Source organism: Telopea speciosissima, chromosome 4, assembly GCF_018873765.1.
Source record: "Telopea speciosissima isolate NSW1024214 ecotype Mountain lineage chromosome 4, Tspe_v1, whole genome shotgun sequence".
NCBI classification, from domain to species: Eukaryota; Viridiplantae; Streptophyta; class Magnoliopsida; order Proteales; family Proteaceae; genus Telopea; species Telopea speciosissima.
The window spans coordinates 58,365,936-58,385,159 of record NC_057919.1 but is presented as its reverse complement, the minus strand read 5'-3'; the positions used below and the strand labels follow the sequence as shown (position 1 = coordinate 58,385,159).

At 39.3% G+C, this 19,224-nt stretch overlaps 1 protein-coding gene across 1 annotated transcript; it reads left to right on the top strand.

The window, feature by feature from the left end:
• Positions 1–12,699: 12,699 nt before the first annotated feature.
• On the top strand, positions 12,700–14,973 carry LOC122660468 (pentatricopeptide repeat-containing protein At5g19020, mitochondrial). Its single transcript, XM_043855781.1, has one exon. It carries the CDS (start codon positions 12,767–12,769, stop codon positions 14,897–14,899), a length of 2,133 nt encoding a protein of 710 aa, XP_043711716.1. The 5' UTR covers positions 12,700–12,766; the 3' UTR covers positions 14,900–14,973.
• The last annotated feature ends 4,251 nt before the right edge of the window (positions 14,974–19,224 follow it).

Here is a 19,224-nt window from a genome sequence, read left to right as displayed (position 1 = left end):
GATTTTGAACCCTTTTCACTCTCAATTTTTTATTTCTCATTACAAGAAGTGTGGGATTTTTCCTACTCATACCAATATCATGGTTAACAAGCTTTGGTTTCAACAGGCCATGCATGGAGCTCCTATTATATTGTAGAGACTAACCCATCTAAAATCAATGAATCCCAAGTTCTGGTTGTATTACATCAACAAAAAACAGAGGAAATCTCACTGTATTACATCAGCAACAAACCGATGAAAAAATCCTAAATGCAGTAAAACAGAGGAATTAGGGCGAGCCAGTGTATGGTATACCTCAAATCGATTGAAGGAGAGGAATTAGGGTGAGCTTGTCGATGTATGGAAGAAGAGGAATTAACTTCCCATCTCATTCTCCAAACCAACATTAGCCATAGTTACCTTTGTATAGAAGAAATTTTAGGTCACGAAAGAAGAAGAATGAGTTTGAAAGCGAAAATGGTTGAAATCAAAGGAGGAAATTAGGGTTTCACACATACCTTCTCCGTGCCTTTCTTCTCTAGCCACAGATCATCAAACTCAGACAATGGTAGGGTGTATCGTCATCGGAGATTTCACGGGTCAGAGGTTGAAGATGAAGTTTGGAAATGGAAGTGTCTTTCTCCCTATCCCTTGTTATTTTTATCGAAAGGGTAAATGGGTCATCTCACAATGGCCAAGGTTTAATTTGGGTATTATAAAAAATCTAACTACGCCACATCAGCACATAACAGACAGATGCTAACGACAGGGGAGGAATTAATAATTTTTTGAAATCTATAAGGGAATCGAATGTAAGGTAGGAAAACCAAGGGGAGGAACGTGTAATTAAGCCAAAGTACAGGGGAGCTTTGGCTTAATTACACGTTCCTCCCCTTGGAACCGCAAAAAAAAAAATGTCACAACTCCCAAATCCTTGCCCTTCGCGATTCCCACGTCCTTGTTCCCTCTCGAATGGACAAAACCCAAAACCCAAAACCCTCGCCCCCTTCTTCTTCTCGTCTCCGTTCTCGTTTCAGTTTAACTGCGGCCGGTGAGTTATCATCTAAGCCTCAAGACCCTGCTCCCTTCCTCTTCTCCGTTTTCGATTAGTTGCAGCGGCGGAAATATAGTATACCAAGGCGATTGCACTCTGTTCCTCCTCTTCTTCTTCTTCGTCTCCAGTAGGCCAACGATTGCAGCGGCGGAAAAACGATATTCCAAGGTGATAGCAGCGGTGGATGCATTTTGTTCCTTTTTTTTCCGACTCTGTTCGGCGAGCGATTGCAGCGGTGAATCTCTCTTCTCCGTCTCCATCTGTAAGTGTTTTTCTCAGAGAATGCCAAGATATACATTGATTTATGTCTATCTGCTTGTATTTTATTTTTTGGGTTCAAGATTGTTGTGGTTTTTTTTATGGGGTTGGGGGGCTTGTGAAGACTGATGGATTACTCTTTCCCATTTGCAGAAGAATGGTTTCTGGGAAACAATTTTAGATTAATATAGGAATGGTTTTAGTATAGCTATCAGATTGAAATCAATCCAGACCTATATCTTACTATGGATGCCTCCCCTTACTCTCAGTCCTATTTTTCGATGAGAATCCCAGTCCTATTGGTTTAAAGGATTGATAGCATCTGCTTGTCTGTAAAAGAGTTCTGTGCTTTCCTTTACATGGCTTTCTGATGTAGATCCAAGCATGAAAAAGAAAACAGCAAAAATAAAATTCAGGAGAAGTTACTGTGAACAGTACCAAGAGTTACTGTTTATGTGACACTGTTCACGTGGTACTGTTCACGTGAATAGTGTTGCGTGCCCACCTTGGCAGCTGGCTTAGAGGAGGATTGTTGAGATTCTTTTCACTGTTCTAATTTGATTACTTTCTATTTACAAATTTAGAAAGAATATTTCATTGCATTAGTCTTTGGCAAGGTTTAAAGTATCGGTATTGGGTGCTTTTAAGAGACGTATCGTATCGTATTGGAGATACATATCGAACATTACAGATATACATAGAAATGGTCAAGATACACATGGAAATACACTTTTGGAACAAAAAACAATATAAATATGAATAAGAAATATATAACAAGTGTCATGCATAAACACTAAAATAGTGAATAATGTATGACCAAACAAGTGCATTAAATTGAAATTGTTATAAAAGATGAGGTTTCTTACATGTTGTAATCGTCTATAGCCATGAAGAGTATTGGATGATGCAAAGGATGATGTTGTAGCACTCTTTGATTCGTGTTTTAGTCTAAAAGTGTGTGAAAAACTAAGATTAAATGCATGATTTTAGACTATTAGTTGAGAGTTTTCCTTCATTTTTTCGTTAGATTAGGAGTTGTATTGAGTCTGTGAGTGAAAATGGCTTTTTTGTGGACTGTATCGATGGTATTGGTATGTATTGGTATGGATCGAGCTGTATCTGCCGATACGTATTAAACCACCCATAGAACCCTTTATTGGACTAGACGTATTGATGGTATCAAATAACTATCAAAACGTATCAGTCGTGTCGTAGCATATTGGCTGATACATTTCTATACAATTCGAGACAGTCTATTTTGTTTTAAAAAAGAGACGTATCGATATGTATCGTATCGGTATCGATTGACACCGATACGTATCGTTCCGTATCGACCAACACCGATACTTATCGGTCCGTATCTTATCGTATCGGTCGATACTTTAAACCAAGGTCTTAGGTAGTTTCTAATTTCAGATTTAGAAAGTAGGCTTAGCTTTTATTTAGAAGTTTATATTTCTTAGTTTTTAAGTTTAGAAAATTGTCAATTTAAATTTTTTATTTTTGTAACATGAGGAGCAAGTTATTGCTGCCTATTTATATGTAAAGAGACAATTTTGAATAGTTGAATGAATATTGCTTTGAAGCAAAGAAAGACTCCCTTCATGAGTGTGTCATGAAGGGCTGAGAGAGCCGAAACCTTATCCCCCCCCCCCCTCTATATCCCTTTCTTCTTCTTAGTATCCTTTTTATGTTCTTCATATGTAGCAAAAAAGAACAATAAAAAAAAAAGAGTTGCAGTTTTTAGTTTGTTCTTTTCATTGTCTCGATCCTGCTGCAAACGATCTCCCGCTAGTTTCCCTGGTTTGAGGTCGACTCTACATTATTTGATATCAGAGCCATGGAAGAGAGGAGTTCTAACAACCCTAACCATGCTCCATTAAATGCTAATGATGATCTTATATTAGCTGTACGGCAGTTGGTTGAAGGGGTTGCTTCTTTGAAGAGAGAAGTCCAAGAGATTAAAGTTGATTTTTGTCTTGACTATCGTCCACCTCCTACGAACGCTACTATGACAAGGGAAGATATTCTGTGTATGTCAGACCAACATTTCAACCGTCCTACCAAGGAGGTCTATGTCGAAGCCGTCAAGGTATCAAAGACCTCTAAATTCAGTCATTGCAGGTATGGAAGCTAACCCCGATGTATGGATTTGCGGGCCTCAATTCAATGATGATTGGCAGTCAATGCAGTCCTTGATGGTGACAATGATGATGACCTCTTGGATTATGATACTGAAGAGACAGCCAAGGTGATTATGGTCCCCAAACAAGAAGAACCCGTCGAGATCACCAGTTAATTGGAGTCTGAAAAAGAGGAGCTCAAGCCTGCAACAGAAGACAATTCTGCTGATATGATAATCAAGGATATCTCTGGTAATAAATCAGATCAAATCGAGTTCATCCTTCCGAAACTGAAATTTTCCTAGAACAGGAGCCACGACTACAAGATTTCATTCCAAGCATCGAGGAACTGCTAGAGTTCTACTACAGCTTGAAGATGGATGTGCACAATACAACACTCCTTCCTATCCACTTCAAAATTCGAGGTCAAATTTTTTATAAGAGGGGAAGAGTTGATGTATATCGAAGCACGAAGAAGAAAATAGCAAAAATAAAATTCAGGAGAAGTTACTTGATGTAGGACAAGTTTGGGAATCCACATCTTTCATCACAATCAGTCCTATTCTTCTTCTATAGAGTATGATTTATTGGGGTTTACAGGCTGCTGTAGTTGAAAGAAATAATGGAAGGGACTTAAGAAATGAAAATGGGTTTGGGAGAAAGATGATAATTAATCAGGGATAGTTTGCTGTAGGTATACAGTTTGAAAGAGAGGAGTGCATAGAAGAAGAAGAAGAAGATCATCTTGGCTTCACACCATCTTGGAGTCACTCCATCTTTCACACCATCTTGAATTGCATAAGATCACTCATGCTTTCATTCCGTCCTTGCTTATCTTCAATCTCCAAATACAGTCTTTTTAAACCCCCAAAAGAAAAAAAGAACCTAATAACTACTTCTCCAGCAATAACTCCCTATTAACTCCGTTATAACATTAGTACACAAGAATTCTGGCCCCAAATAAACATACAACAAAATATAAAAAGAACTATATATAATGCTGGTCATTTATCCATAATGAAGTGGCATGTGGCTGCATAAATCCTTGAGTGATGTCCTCATCATTACTTTTCACATGAACAGTACCACGAGGTGCTGTTCACGTGAATAGTGCTGCGTGCCCACCTTGATAGCTGGCTTAGAGGAGGATTGTTGAGATTCTTTCAATCTTCTAATTTAATTAGTTTCTATTTTCAAATTTAGAAAGAATATTTTATTGCAATAGTCTTAGGTAGTTTCTAAATTCAGATTTAGAAAGTAGGCTTAGCTTTTATTTAGAAGTTTTTATTTCTTAGTTTCTAATTTTAGAAAATTGTCAATTTAAGTTTCTAATTTTTTGTAACTTGAGGAGCAAGTTATTGCTGCCTATTTATATGTAAGGCTTTTAGAAGCCAAAGAGATGATTTTGAATAGTTGAATGAATATTGCTTTGAAGCAAAGAAAGATTCCCTTGTTCATGAGTATGTCATGAAGGGCTGAGAGAGCCTAGCTGAGAGAGTCGAAACCCTATCCCCCGTTCTATATCCCTTTCTTCTTCTTATCTTTTTTGTGTTCTTCTTCATATGTAATAGAAAAGTAGCAATAAAAAAAAAAGAGTTGCAGTTTTTAGTTTGTTCTTTTCATTCTATTGATCCTGCTGCAGTCGATCTCCCGCTGGTTTCCCTGGTGCGAGGTCGACTTTGCATTACTTTCCCCATAACTAGTGCCTAGTGGTTTAGGGGGATAACAATCTAATTTCCTATGCTGAACTTGGAAAGAGAGTGTTAAGTTCGTGCACGAGAGCAGCTCCCAGTGATAAGTTTCTGATATCCAGTGTGACCAGGGAATGTGTTGATCAAAGACTACTGCCTTAAAGAAAAGTCTTACTTTTTTTTATGTTTGATTAGATATTGTTATTGATATTTTGATATGTTAAATGATAAGCTTATGAGATGTAATAGGGGATATTATATTGTTTCTGGTGGCGGGTTTGTAGTTGAATGGTGGCTTCAAGATGTTGTGTGTACTAATGTTAAATGACTTTTGAACATGTATCCCCTCCCGTGCATTCTCCAATGATGGATGATGAAGAATGGTTTTTTTTTTCATGGGGTTGGGGGCTTGTGAAGACCGAGGGAGTACTCTTTCCCATTTGAAGAAGAATTGTTTTGAGTCAAGTTTGGAATTTCAATGGGGTTCTTCCAGATTTACAGAATTCTCGATGTCATCTATTAAATTTATGGGGCTTCTTTGTTTGTCTTATTTCTTATCGTCATTAAGTTGTTGAGTTCTTTCAGTTTCTTTTCAATGCGTAGTTGGTTTAGGGAGAAGTTTGTTTCTATTAGAATTTGTCTGTAGGATATTCCATTCTTTGCTGTTTTTGGTTGGATTCTCATTTTTCTCTCACCCCACTCTTCATCTCTCCTGAAGATGAATATTTGTTCCTTTGTTTATAACTGAAATTTGTTTTCCTGCTTTGCCAGAAGAGGAACAATTTTTTCTGGGGAGGAGGAGGTAATGTAGCTCTAAATAGGAGAAGGATCCTATTAGAGGTCAAGCAACAGGATCTCAAAGGGGGCTGCTGGTTCGAATGGGCAGAATTAGGGTTTTAGGTCAATTTCTAGGGTTAGGTTTGGGGGAATGGGGTAATTCTTATATGGTTTTAATAGGCAGGTTTTAGGGAGTCTAATAAGCCAGATTTGATTAGGTTTAGATAAGGGTTTGAAATTCAGAAATTAGGGTTAGGGTTTCGGTTTTAGAATTTAGGCTGAAACTAGGGTTTTTAATGGGATTTTAGGGCTGGGGTTCTGGTCGAGTATCACTGGCAGGGAGAGGGAGATTCGACTGTAATTTGGGCTGAATTGGATGGCTAGTTAGGTCTGGACAGGTTTTAGGTTGATTTTGGGTTTTACAAAGAAGAGGGGGAATTAGGGTTTAGCTGTTGGGGATGGGGCAGCAAGCTAGGTCGAGTGGAAGGTTTATTGTAAGAATGTTATGTCTATAACTTGAGGGGATTTAACTGATAAAATAGGGCTGGATAGAATTTAGATGGCTTAGGGTTTATGGGAATCGATTGGGATGGGGTAGGTTTGGGTTGGAGGATTATAAGAAGAAGGGGATGAATGAAACTAAATAACTAACTTACTGGTTGAAGAAGATCTTCAATGGAGGCAGCAGCTCTGTGATAGAAGGATAGAACCACCTTCCAGCTGTAGAAGATCCTCCCAGCCGTCACGGCGTAAGGAGTCGTAGGAAATCCACTTACCCTTCTTCCTTGATAGAACAACAAGGCAAACACTCAAAGGAGCAAAGAAGCAGCAGCAATGGCAGCCAACAATTCTGTTTTTTTTCAAATATTCAACTGTGGGGGAGCCTCCCACGATTTAACTTTATTTATAATAATAGGCCAAAGGCCAAAACCTATTACAATTTAAACATATCCTTCAAAAATCGTGGAAGGGTGTTGCTAAACATAAAATAACTTAAAACTTAAAGTATAAGAAATACTATAGTGCAAACCTACTCTATGGCTTCCAACCTAAGCCTACTTTCATGGCTTCTTCTTCTTCCTTCGGATGTGGGCACTTGGTGCTGCATCAGGAGGTTGAATGGGAGAGCCCTTAGAGCTCAAAGAGAAGATAGAATTAGGCGAATGGGAGAACCCTTAGAATTCAAAGAGAAGATAGAATTAGGCGAACTGTATATATTTCTGACATCGGTCAGCATGTAAGTTTAAGAATTATGTAATACTTGTACTCTCCATTTTCATTGTTGATACTAATAATTACTTCTGTATGCGATCTATCTTGAAATGTTGGTTATTGTTGGAGATATTACGTTGTTGGTGCTATTAATTACTTCTTCCTGCTGCATTGTTCATTAACTATGGACAAGTAAGTTTGACATTAGTTAGCTTTGTTATCATAGTATCTGTCTGAGACTCTTGGTGAATGCTTTGACTACTTGATAATTATGATTATTATTTGATGGATAATATTTGTGACTGCTTGTAATGTGCAAAGTCTCTTTGGGAATAAAAAAAATACTTCATTGCCCTGGTAGATTGAAGTAGTCCATCATACTTCCATTTTTTCTGACCTAGAGGCCGGGAATCCATGTGAGTTCAAATGTGGCCATTGTGTTTCTGTATGGGGATGTTTTCTTTGGCCTCTCAGCATAGTTGTCATGGCGGTTAGGCGACCCAAGGCGTTGGAGAAGGTAAAAATTCAAGGTGACACCAAGTAGGCGACCAAGTCGACCAAAAGCGCCTAGGCGACGCCTTGACAACTATGCCTCTTAGGATCTATCTCTATCAAATTCAAGTGGCTCCTATTGTAGTAACGGGGAAGCAGAAATTTATTTCAGTTATTTTTCTCAACGGACATTGTTCATTTGAACTCTGTTTGCCATCGCCATGCCTTTTCTATTTCCTATATTAAATCTTAGTTCAACCTATAAAGGTGGTTTTATTGTTATTGTAGACATGAACATTTTATTTAAGTAATATTTATAAATATTAGTATTGTAAAAGGAACAAAAAAGGGCTTTGAGAGATAGGGTTGAACCAAATAAAATAGGGAAGAACTTGTCAAAAGAAAAAGGGGGAAGAAAATATGGTTAGTGTAAAAGATAACCTGCAAGATGATTAAATAGGTAACTTCTCATTACAATTAGTGAATTTCGTAGATTTCCTAACAACTCCTCTAGCAATCAATGGCCAATTTTGTTTGAATCAGGTTACTGGCTTGCAAGGAGTTAGGGCCAGGGCCAAGCCAGCCTGGCCCTGGATGGCGAAACAGGGTCAGGGCTAATCAGGGCCAATCAAAGCGGGCTTGTGCTGGGCTGAGCCTGTCAGGGTCAGGGTTGAGGTTTTTATGCCCCGAGTCAGGGCCAAGGGCGGGCCTGGGCTAAGCTAGGAGGATTCAGGGTTGGGTTGGGGTTTTAGAAAGCCCGCCTCAACCTGGCCCTTTTGCAGCCCTAAATTATAAACCATATGGTCAGCTATGTAGCTATCCAACTACATAGGGAGAGGATATATGTATATGTAGGAGTGTAGGACCAATTACATAGAGCCAATGGTATTCCATCCATTTTCCTATTATAAGATGCATCGTCTTTAATATAAAAACCCATGAACTCAATTATCTATATTTAAAAGTTAAAACTATCTTTTAAGTTATGGACTGGTGGCAGTGGCACATGGTACTAGTTGATGTTTACAAATAAGCTGCCGGAAAATGTAAGCGATGCCATTAGAGAAGTAATTAAGTTAGAAAATATAAAATAAAGACTAATGGTTGTAGCAGTAAATTGAGACAAAATAAAGTTTGAAATTGTGAATCAACCTTTGACTCTTTAGACTCCTTGCAAATTATTTTCTGCAAGAAAGAAAAGCGTAAACGAGTAAAATGAACTTCTCCTAATAGGAAAAAAATTAATACATATAATATGAATAAATTTGATAATAACGATTGATAAACATCTACAACAGAGAAAAATTATAAAAAACATGAAAATGGACATAGTTCCAATCCTGTCAACCACCATTGTAAACTATCCATCTAGTTTAAGCAGGGTAAAAATCTAGTTTAAGCAAACACCCTGCTTAAACTTAAATTGCAAAAGAAGTTGATATATTGATTGAGCCCTGGATTGCTCTTAGGCCCTTGAAGGCAGTATCCTATGATATATGTACCAATAAATCAGCACTAAAAACAGCAGTAATGTAGTTCTAGATAGGGTAAAGCCCTACTATAAGCCAAGTAAAATCAAGTTCTGATCGAGTCTGCTGTTTGGGGCAGATTTGGGGCTGTTTAGGGCAAATTTAGGGTTTAGGCTAGGGTTAGGGATGAATGTGATATATGGTAATGATCAGCAGGTCTAGGGGATTATTTTGTTATAAAAATATTGGGATTTGGATGAGTTTAAAATTCCTGTAGAATTAGGGTTAGGGTTTGGGTGTTAGGTTTCAGGTTCTAGGGTGAAACTTAGGGTTTTGGATGGGGGTTTGAAGTTGGGTTTTAAATGATCAGATTGGGTTCAAACTAGGATCGAGTATAGGGGCTGGGATAGGGATGATATGCCTGAAATCTGAGAGGAATTGGGTGAGGGGATAGGGCTGGACAGAACTTAGATTGAACTAGGGTTTATGAAATTAAAACAGAAATTAAAAGGGGATCGAATGGGGAAGGAGAAGGAATGGAAAACAGAATTTAAATTCAAACTTACCACAGGATTCCACCGGCAGCAGCTTGAACAAAGAAGGATAGAGCCACCTTCAAAGAGAGAACCTCCCAGCCGTCAGGCGTAAGGAGTCACAGGAAGTCCACCTGTCCTTCTTCCTTGATAGATCCACAAGGCAACACTCCAAGGAGCAGCAGCAGCAGCAGCAGCAATTGGCAGCCAGCAAACAGTCTTTTCTTTTAAAAAATTCAATTGTGGGGGAGCTTCCACGATTTATCTTCTTTATAATATGGCTTTATACCAAATCCTAATACAAAATAATTACCTCCTCATTTAAAATCGTGGAAGGGACCTAATTAAACAAAGTTAATAACTTAAAAACCCTGAAAAGACTTAATTACCCCTATTAACTTAACGTAAAAGATTCTAACTTAAAACTACTGATTTAATAGAAGATTCATTACTACCTAATAGGATTTAAGAACCTATTAGCCAATAGGAGCACTTCACTTAAATCAGACCAACTGAACTAATAAGATGCAACCAATTTAAACCGGTTCAATTTAAAAGACAGAAAATAAAATAAGTATGGAAAATGCCAGCAAAATAAACCTAATCTATGGCTCCCTAATTAAATCCTAAGTTCAGGACTTCTTTTTCTTCTTCTTCTTCCTACTTGGGGCTGCATCAAGCAGCCATAAGAAAAAAAAGGACAATGGCAGCATAAGTAGGAAGTGTAGTCAACCAACACCAAGATACCTTATGCGGTTATGCCGATATGTGTCCAAAACTGATGAATAGATATTAATAGTCACTCGGCCCACTTTTCCAGTTCATGTAAGAACCAGTATTCATCTCCCTGCCAAGGGCGTGTCCAGAAGGCCTAGTTTGGGCTCCCAACGGAAGGAACTCTGGTAAAACAAGAATAGTTATGCAATAGAAGAACCGATTTAGTAGCAATATGAAGCAGTAATAGAACAGCCAGCACAAATAAGTATGAACAGTAGCAATATAGATGAAATCTAAGATCACAAACCCATATTTTTGGGTGATATCAGAAATCAACTTATCAAGGTGTTAGATGGACACCAAACTGAGGTTGAGAGACCCGTTTAGATGGACAGATAACGGCTAAAAATTGGAGACAGATCTGATGGATAGATCTGTTATATTGTGAGATTCCAAAAACTTCAGAAAAACAGAGTACCACAGATCAGTATGGAGATTTTTTTGCAGACTGCAGCGGAACAGGGTATTTCAGGTGCTCTAAACCAGAGAGAGAGAGAGAGAGGTTTCATCTTCGAGAACAAATGAGCATAGTAAAGAACTTTCTACTATGTGTCTTCTAATGTTGCTCATGCTATTATGAACATCCCTCATTATACTATACTCTACTTCCTACTTATGCTGCCATTGTCTTCTATTTTTTTTTTTTTCCTTTTGGCTTCTGTTTTTAGTGCTGATTTATTGGTACATATATCATAGGATACTGCCTTCAAGGGTCTAAAAGCAATCCAGAGCTGAATCAATATATCAATTTCCTTTGCAATTTAAGTTTAAGCAGGGTATTTGCTTAAACTAGATGGATAGTTTACAGTGGTGGTTGACACGATTGAAACTATGTACATTTTCCTGTTTTTTAAAATTTTCTCTGTTTTAGTTGTTCTTCAATTGTTATTATCATATTTATTCATGTGATATGTGTATTAATTTTTCCCCTATTAGATGGAGAAGTTCATTACTCGTTTATGTTTTTGTTTCTTACAAAAAACAATTTGCAAGGAGCCTCAAGAGTCAAAGGTTGATTCTCAATTTCAAAATTGTTTTTATTTTTGTCTCAATTTGCTGCTATGCTACAACCATTAATTTTTATTTTATATTTTCTAACTTGATTACTTCTCTAATGGCATTGCTTACATTTTCTGGCAGCTTATCTGTAAACATCATCTAGTATCATGTGCCACCAGTCCATAACTTAAAAAATAGTTTTAAATATATATAATTGAGTTCATGGGTTTTTATATTAAAGAAGAGATGCATTTTATAATAGAAAAATGGATGGAATACCATTGGCTCTATGTAATTGGTCCTACATATACATATATCCTCTCCCTAGGTAGTTGGATAGCTACATAGCTAACCATATGGTTTATATATAGATGTGCATGTCCAATTTGTATTATGTAGCACTGCCGGTCAGTTTCATTCTTATGCTTAGTACAGGGGACTGACTTACTAATTTATATGTAGATTGAATTTCACCTGAATCATTTCTTTATTTCTCCTTTAAGGCTTTTATATGCCCAGGTTTCATTTTTTAGAGATGACTTTCTGATGCAAACTAGAGAAAAGAGTCCTAATATCAATCTTCTGGCATGCGTTTTAACAGATCAGTCTCTGTTCACATTAGTGTTAATAGGTATTCAATTAATATTTTGTTATATTTTTCCACAGGGCTACACCCTTGGGATGTAGCGAACGTGTGTTGGCCAATGCGACAGAGGAACCCACATCTCACTCATTTGTCGAATTCAACCCCCAATGAGTAGGGGAAGGATTTTAAAGCTGAGTCCGAACTGACAGAAAAATTAACAGACAACATTCTAGAGTCCATTATTGTGAAATTGCATTGTTGTAATTCTAAGAAAGTTTTAACTTACCTGTAACCACTTCATGCATGTTGCAAGCTGAAATTTGGCCACTGAGATGGGTCGGGGGTGGGTCTCTATCAGATGGTGCCACACTCGCCTGTCCATGCTTGCCAAATGGCAACGGAGCTTGGCTTTTTGGCAAGGACATTCAGAATCCCTCTTACATTTAGTTTTCTCTGCCTTATAGTTTCTTAGGTATTAGGAGTCGTGGGAGAGTGAAGTAGTGGGTTCTTTGCTTTTTTACCTTTTCTCATCAACCATACTTGTAGGTGTGAAAACTTACCAATTTTACTTGATTTGATCTGATTCAATGGATGTTCTCAGTTGCATTACTAATGAGCTTTTTGTCTTGAATCTAATGTGATTTGGCTGCCTGTATTTGCAGCTTCATTTACAAGGAACGTTCCAATCAAAGTTGTATTTGCAGCTAACAAGGTTCATACATTGAGACCAACCATATATGGTTCCATGTGGTTCATCATCTGCCTGCTTTAAGACCTTGTAAAGGCTTATTTCCTCCTGCCTTATGGTCTCATCTCATGATCAATGTCCTCAAAGGTACCGCTTCATTCATTCATGGTCGAATCCCTTCACTTTCTATTCGACGATCAAATGGAAAATGGCTTTCCACAGCTCCTAGAAATGATCCGACTCGACTACTCCACGACTCCCCCGAAGACAATCTTTGCTCCTTCTTTGTCAGCCAAAGGGACCAGAGACAACCCACCACTGGTATCTGCGACTACGCATTGGTCTCCGCACTTAAATCCTGTTCTTCCCTATTGGCAATCTTCCAGGGTGAGCAGCTTCATTCCCTCGCACTGAAATCCGGCCTCGACTCCAACATCTTCATCTATAATAGTTTCATCAATCTCTATGTCAAATGCGGTCGGATCGAGTCTGCTCGCTCGATGTTTGATTCCTCTAATCGGTTGGACTTTGCTTCTTGTAACATTATGCTTGGGGGTTACGTGAAGAGTGGTCGCCTTGAGGATGCAGTCCGATTGTTTGAGATAATGCCCGCACGAGATTGTGTCTCTTTCACCACGATGATAATGGGTTTTGCTCAGAATTATCTCTTCGTTGATGCTCTGGGTGCTTTTCAAGACATGCAGGCTGCGGGTGTGGCTCCGAATGAGGTAACACTGGCCAGTGTAATCTCGGCGTACTCACAATTAGGTGGGCTTGTGCACGGATTTATGATCCATGGCTTGGCTGTCAAACTTGGACTTCAATCGTTTAACCTTGTTTCGACAAATTTAATTCACATGTATTCTGCTTGTTTGAACTTAGCTGATGCCAAGGTGATCTTCGATGACAATCCAGAGCGGAATATAGTGACATGGAACGTGATGTTAAATGGGTATTCAAAGGCTGGCCTTATTGATTCAGCCAGAGATTTGTTTGACAGGATGCCTGTGAAGGATTTGGTTTCTTGGGGTACCATAATCGATGGGTATGTACGAGCAGAGAAGCTAAGTGAAGCCATTTTGATGTATATCGATATGCTACAAGCTGGGTTTGGGCCCAACGAAGTCATGATTGTGGATTTGGTTTCAGCTTGTGGGCGGTCAGCAGCATTTGATGATGGTCAGCAATTTCACGCCACAATGGTGAAGACTGGCTTGGATTGCCATGAGTTTGTGCAGGCAACAATCATCCATTTTTATTCAGCTTGTCACAAGATTAATCTAGCCTGTATGCAGTTTGAATCGGGAAGTAAAAGCAATATATCATCTTGGAATGCTTTAATTGCAGGATTTGTGAAAAATGGCATGGTTGATTCAGCAAGGAATTTATTTAATGTGATGCCCCACAGGGACGTTGTTTCTTGGAGCTCCATGATTGCGGGTTATGCCCAAAGTGGGCAGTCTGATTTGACATTGCAACTCTTCCATGAGATGCTGGCTAGTGGCATCCAACCGAATGAAATTACAATGGTAAGCATCCTCTCAGCCATTGCCACTTCAGGAACATTGAAGCAGGGAAGATGGGTTCTTGATTATATACACCATAATTCTATCCCTCTCAATGACAACTTGAGTGCTGGGCTTATCGATATGTATGCGAAGTGTGGAAGCATTGATGGAGGCTTGCAGGTATTCCATCAAATCTGTGATAAGGTTTCATCAGTTTCACCATGGAATGCCATAATATGTGGGTTGGCCATGCATGGGCACGCTGACATGGCCCTTAAACTATTCACAGATCTACAAAGGACTCGCATAAAACCTAATTTCATCACATTCATAGGAGTCTTGAGTGCATGTTGTCATGCAGGATTGGTGGATGTTGCAGAAGGGTATTTTGATTGTATGAAGAAGGTATATAATGTAGATCCAAATATTAAGCATTATGGGTGTATGATTGATCTCTTGGGCAGAGCTGGGCGTTTAGAAGAGGCTGAGCAACTGATAGGGACCATGCCCATGAAGGCAGATGTTGTGATATGGGGAACACTGCTGGCAGCATGTAGAACTCATGGGAACATGGAAATAGGAGAAAAGGCTGCAGAGAACTTGGCAAGGTTAGAACCAACTCATGGGGCCGGTAGAGTACTACTATCTAATTTATATGCTAATGCAGGAAGGTGGCATGATGCATTCCTTGTGCGGAGAGCAATTCAAAGCCAGGGATTGAAGAAGTTGCCTGGGTGTAGTGGTGTTGTTTGATAAGCTACTAGCACATTAGTGTTGCTGGTGGCTCTGTTTTGGCTTGTATATTCGTCAGTGAAGTTTTTCTCCTTAATTATTTGTAGTGGAAAAGAAAGTTGGAGGATGAGTGCCAATGTGTATAATTCATTGTCAGTAGACTGGGGATGAGACTAACACAAACATGATGTCCTATTCTTTAACTGTTGAGCATCAGACAGGTCTAAACACCTCAACTTGATGTGCAGGTGCCTATGCATCACACCACCAGAAGTTTTATTTTGACTAGTTAAAATGAAAAAAAGAGAGAAATTTGATCTTTGGAAGCAAAGTAGTAGAACTGAAGAGTGACACCTTAGAGATCTACAAATGGGATCAGACACATTTCTTGGAAGAAAAAGTACAAACTAAATCTGTTTTGCAAATTTAATATTAAATTTTGGGGATGATGTTCTTTGTACCGCAGCGTAGTCTGTGTCCGGACACATGGGTCTGCCATTCAGGGAGGCAGGGTGGTCATTTCGCCCACCCCCATGTGTCTGAACGTAGCCTACGCCCCCAGCACAGAAAACATTTTCCCTAAATTTTGTGTTTGAGTAGAAGAGAAGTAAAAATAAAATCTCTTTACGTTCATAGAATATTTCTTTCTGCTTTTAAGGTATTTTTATAGGAGAAATTACTGGGTTCTACTAGTTAATAAAATGATTTACAAAATTGATAAGAATAAATTATGTTTTACAAACACACGTTACAAAATTGAAAAGATTTACCAAATTAACCTAAATTACCCCCCACATCTTTCTTTATCCCTCCCTTGTTTTCTAATCAAACCAACCCATTGATTTTTTTTGTTTCCTACTCTTCATCTTCCTCGTTGTTCTGCTTTATTTTTACAGAGGAGGCAGAGTTGCAGAGAGGGCGGGCAAGCAAAGGGTGGGGTGGGAACGTCGGGCTGCACAGGGGTGAGTCTAACAGAGAAGAGTGTAGGAAAGCTTTGAGTTGTAGGGATTGAGTTGGGTCGAGCAGAACAAGGAATGGTGTGGGCAGAGGATCAACAGTGGGTCGGGGTGTAAAGGGTATAGAAAATGAGATTTTTCCATCTTATCAAATCTCATGAACAAATTCTTGAACAAATTCTCCTTGAACCGGAAGGAGAGATAGGTTTCATCATTCACGCTTGCATTCTTCGGATCCTGATCGTCTACTTCGCGGTGCCCCAACTGCGCCGTGAGCAGATACAGGGTTGCGTGCAATGATCGCCTTACCCTCACCCGATCCGCCCGCCTGCCCGCCCGCCCTGTAAATTTGTCAAGTCCGACCGGTTATCAAGGATTTTATTCACAAACAAGAAACTGCAATGATGGAGAAGATCCAGCAACTGCCATCATTAAAACCAAGAAAATATGCAGGATTGGAATAGAAAGATGTTATCGCCATTATCGAAAACTTGTAGAGGCTATTGTTGTTGAAACTTGAAATCGAAGAAGAATAGAGAGGGAAAGGGTGCGTGGATGACGGTACCTAACTTCTTACAAATGGATATAAATGCTCAAATACAAAGCAATATACATGGATATGAATCGGCACCACCCAAACCACAAACCAGAGCTATGTTTCATCCAGTGAAGGATAAGCTTTCACAAATTCAGTTGGCCCTGTCTCGCCCCCGCTCCTCCCCTCCCCTCATCTCTGCGCTCGATCCATCCCAATCCCTGCAACTCAAAGCTTGCCTTCACCTTTCTCCGCTAGATTCAACACCCCCCCCCCCCCACCCACCCCTGTGCACCCCACCCCACCCCACCCCACCCCACCCCACCCTACCCATTGTTTGACCGCCCTCCCTTGCAACCCCACCTCCTCACTAGAAGAAGAATGTGGGGAATAAAAAACGAAGGGAGATAGAGAAAGATGTTGGGGCATTTTTTATTATTCCTTCAGCTTTTTTCACTCATATGGGGATTTGATAAATCTTTTTAACATTTTTTTTTTGATGGGTAAGAGAAATATATTACCCAACTAAGAAACAAAGTTTATACAGCACGGAACATGGGGATCATCAACATAAAACCTATAAAACTAGTCACGAAAGGGAAGGTCATGGTTAGTCCTATAAGAAATATTAACAGATAAAGCAGCTATCTTTAGACAAGATTCCCACACCTCAAGCGGCCATGGTGAAAGAGATGGAATTGGAAGAAGTCCTGGTAGTAAAGTGTGGGAACACCAAACTTCTTTCAGCTTCACTCCTTTAAGAGCAACGACCTCGAGAGCGGAGAGAATCCCAGTGAGCCCAGGCTCTAAAAAATGATTGTACTTACTCCGTTTGGCAGTGACAAAAAGGAGTTTGCATCAACCAAAAAACCAAAAACCCAGCTTGGCTTACCTAACTCTTTGGAATCAAATTTTGCGCATAACAAAATAGGTAAGAGAAATTGAGATAGAGAAACGGGGTTAGAGGAACCAACTTGTCCAACGACGGTAATATATTAGAACAAAGAGAGGGAGGAGAAATGTTCACCAAATTCAACCACTGGTTCACCCTACAAAGGATTTTCCCAGGGTTAGGGGCCACCAAATTAAACAAACAATTGTTCCGAGCCTGCCAAATAACATAGCAGGTTATGATAAAAACAGGAAAAAAAAACTAAACTAAAGAGGGCTTGTCAAGCTATCGGTCCAGCAAAGCAGAGATGCAGAAATGTTTGAGACAAGGAAATGAAATGAATTCAGTCCTTAGACCCAAAGGACCAGCTACCTAGATGTGCTTAACCCATTCACAAGAAAGGAAGACATGCCAGTGGGTCTCATTACAAGTGCCACAGAAAGCACAAGTGGAATCGACGGAGTCTATTTTGAAATAAGATCCTTAACCGGAATCCCTGCATTTAATACACCCCAGAAGAAAAGTTTAAACTTGGGCAAAATTTTAAGTTTCCAAAAAAACTTCCACCAAGCAATAGAAGAAAATTCAGTAACATTATTGGAAGAGATGAAAGAGGCAGCCAGCTTAGTTTTAAAAACCCCATTTTTCGAAAGGGTACACCACCAAGAATCAAAATTCTCAGAAGTAGGGATAAATAAAATTTGCCTGATGTAAGGCAAAGCAGTCCTGTTGAGAAGGTCAATGTTCCAACTCAGGCCAGTTCGAAAGAGATGAACACGCTCAAGAAAAAGCCTGGTATTGGCCCTAGGGTTAATAGTGAAACCTGATAAGGAGGGGATCCAAGGGTCGGCCCAAAAGAAGGTTTCCTTACCATCACCAATCCTACGGAGGCAAAAAGATTTGAGAGGTTGGATGATCTTAGTTATACTGTTCCAACACCAAGAACCACGCTTGTTCCTAGTAGATGGGTTAAATAGGGTAGTATGGGGAAAATATTTAGCTTTCAAAACCCTAGCCCAAATGGAGTTATTTTCCGAAATCAGCCTCCATTCCAGTTTAAGAAGTAAGGCAAGGTTTTGGGTTCTAGCAGACCTAAAACCAAGCCCACCAAGGTAACTCGGGGAACACCTCTTTTTCCAAGAAATTAAAGACTTCTTTTTCTTGTCCGAACCCCCTCCAGACCAAAAATTATAACACACCGAGTCAATTTGTTTGCAAACAACTTGAGGGAAATAAAAACAATTCATCAGGTAAGTAGGTAACGATTGCAAAACAGATTTAATCAACACACTACGGCCTGCAAAAGAGAGATGGTTAGAATGCCACAACGAAAGCCTAGAGGACATGCCTTGCACAAGAGGATTTAATTGTTTAACCCTAGATTTATGAGGAAAAAGAACAGTGCCAAGGTAAACCGATCCAGGTGCCATGATTGGAATACCCAGAATACCACTCAAGCGTGACCGTTCAACCAATTGCACATTTTTACTAAAGTGCACCCCACTTTTTGCAAAACTAATTTCTTGCCCTGACAAATCAGAAAAAGGGTTCAAAATAGCCTTAACTGTAGATAAATCTTCAGTAATAGCTCTGCAAAATATGAAGATATCGTTAGCAAACAATAAATGGGTAATTTCAGGAGCACCCCGGGCAACACGAACACCTCTAAACAATTCAAATTCCCTATAAACAGTGAATAAACGAGAAATGACTTCCATACCTGTAATGAACAAATAGGGGCTGAGAGGACATCCTTTTCTGATACCCCTCGAACCTCTAAAAAACCCAAAAGGAGACCCGCGAAGCTTAATAGAAAAGGCAGTAGAGGAAAATAAGTTCATTAAAAACTTGCACCATTGCGGACCAAACCCAAGGAAACAAAAAATCCCCACAATGAAAGACCATTCCATGCGGTCATACGTCTTGGACATATCAATTTTAATAGCCACCCATCCCTCCTTTC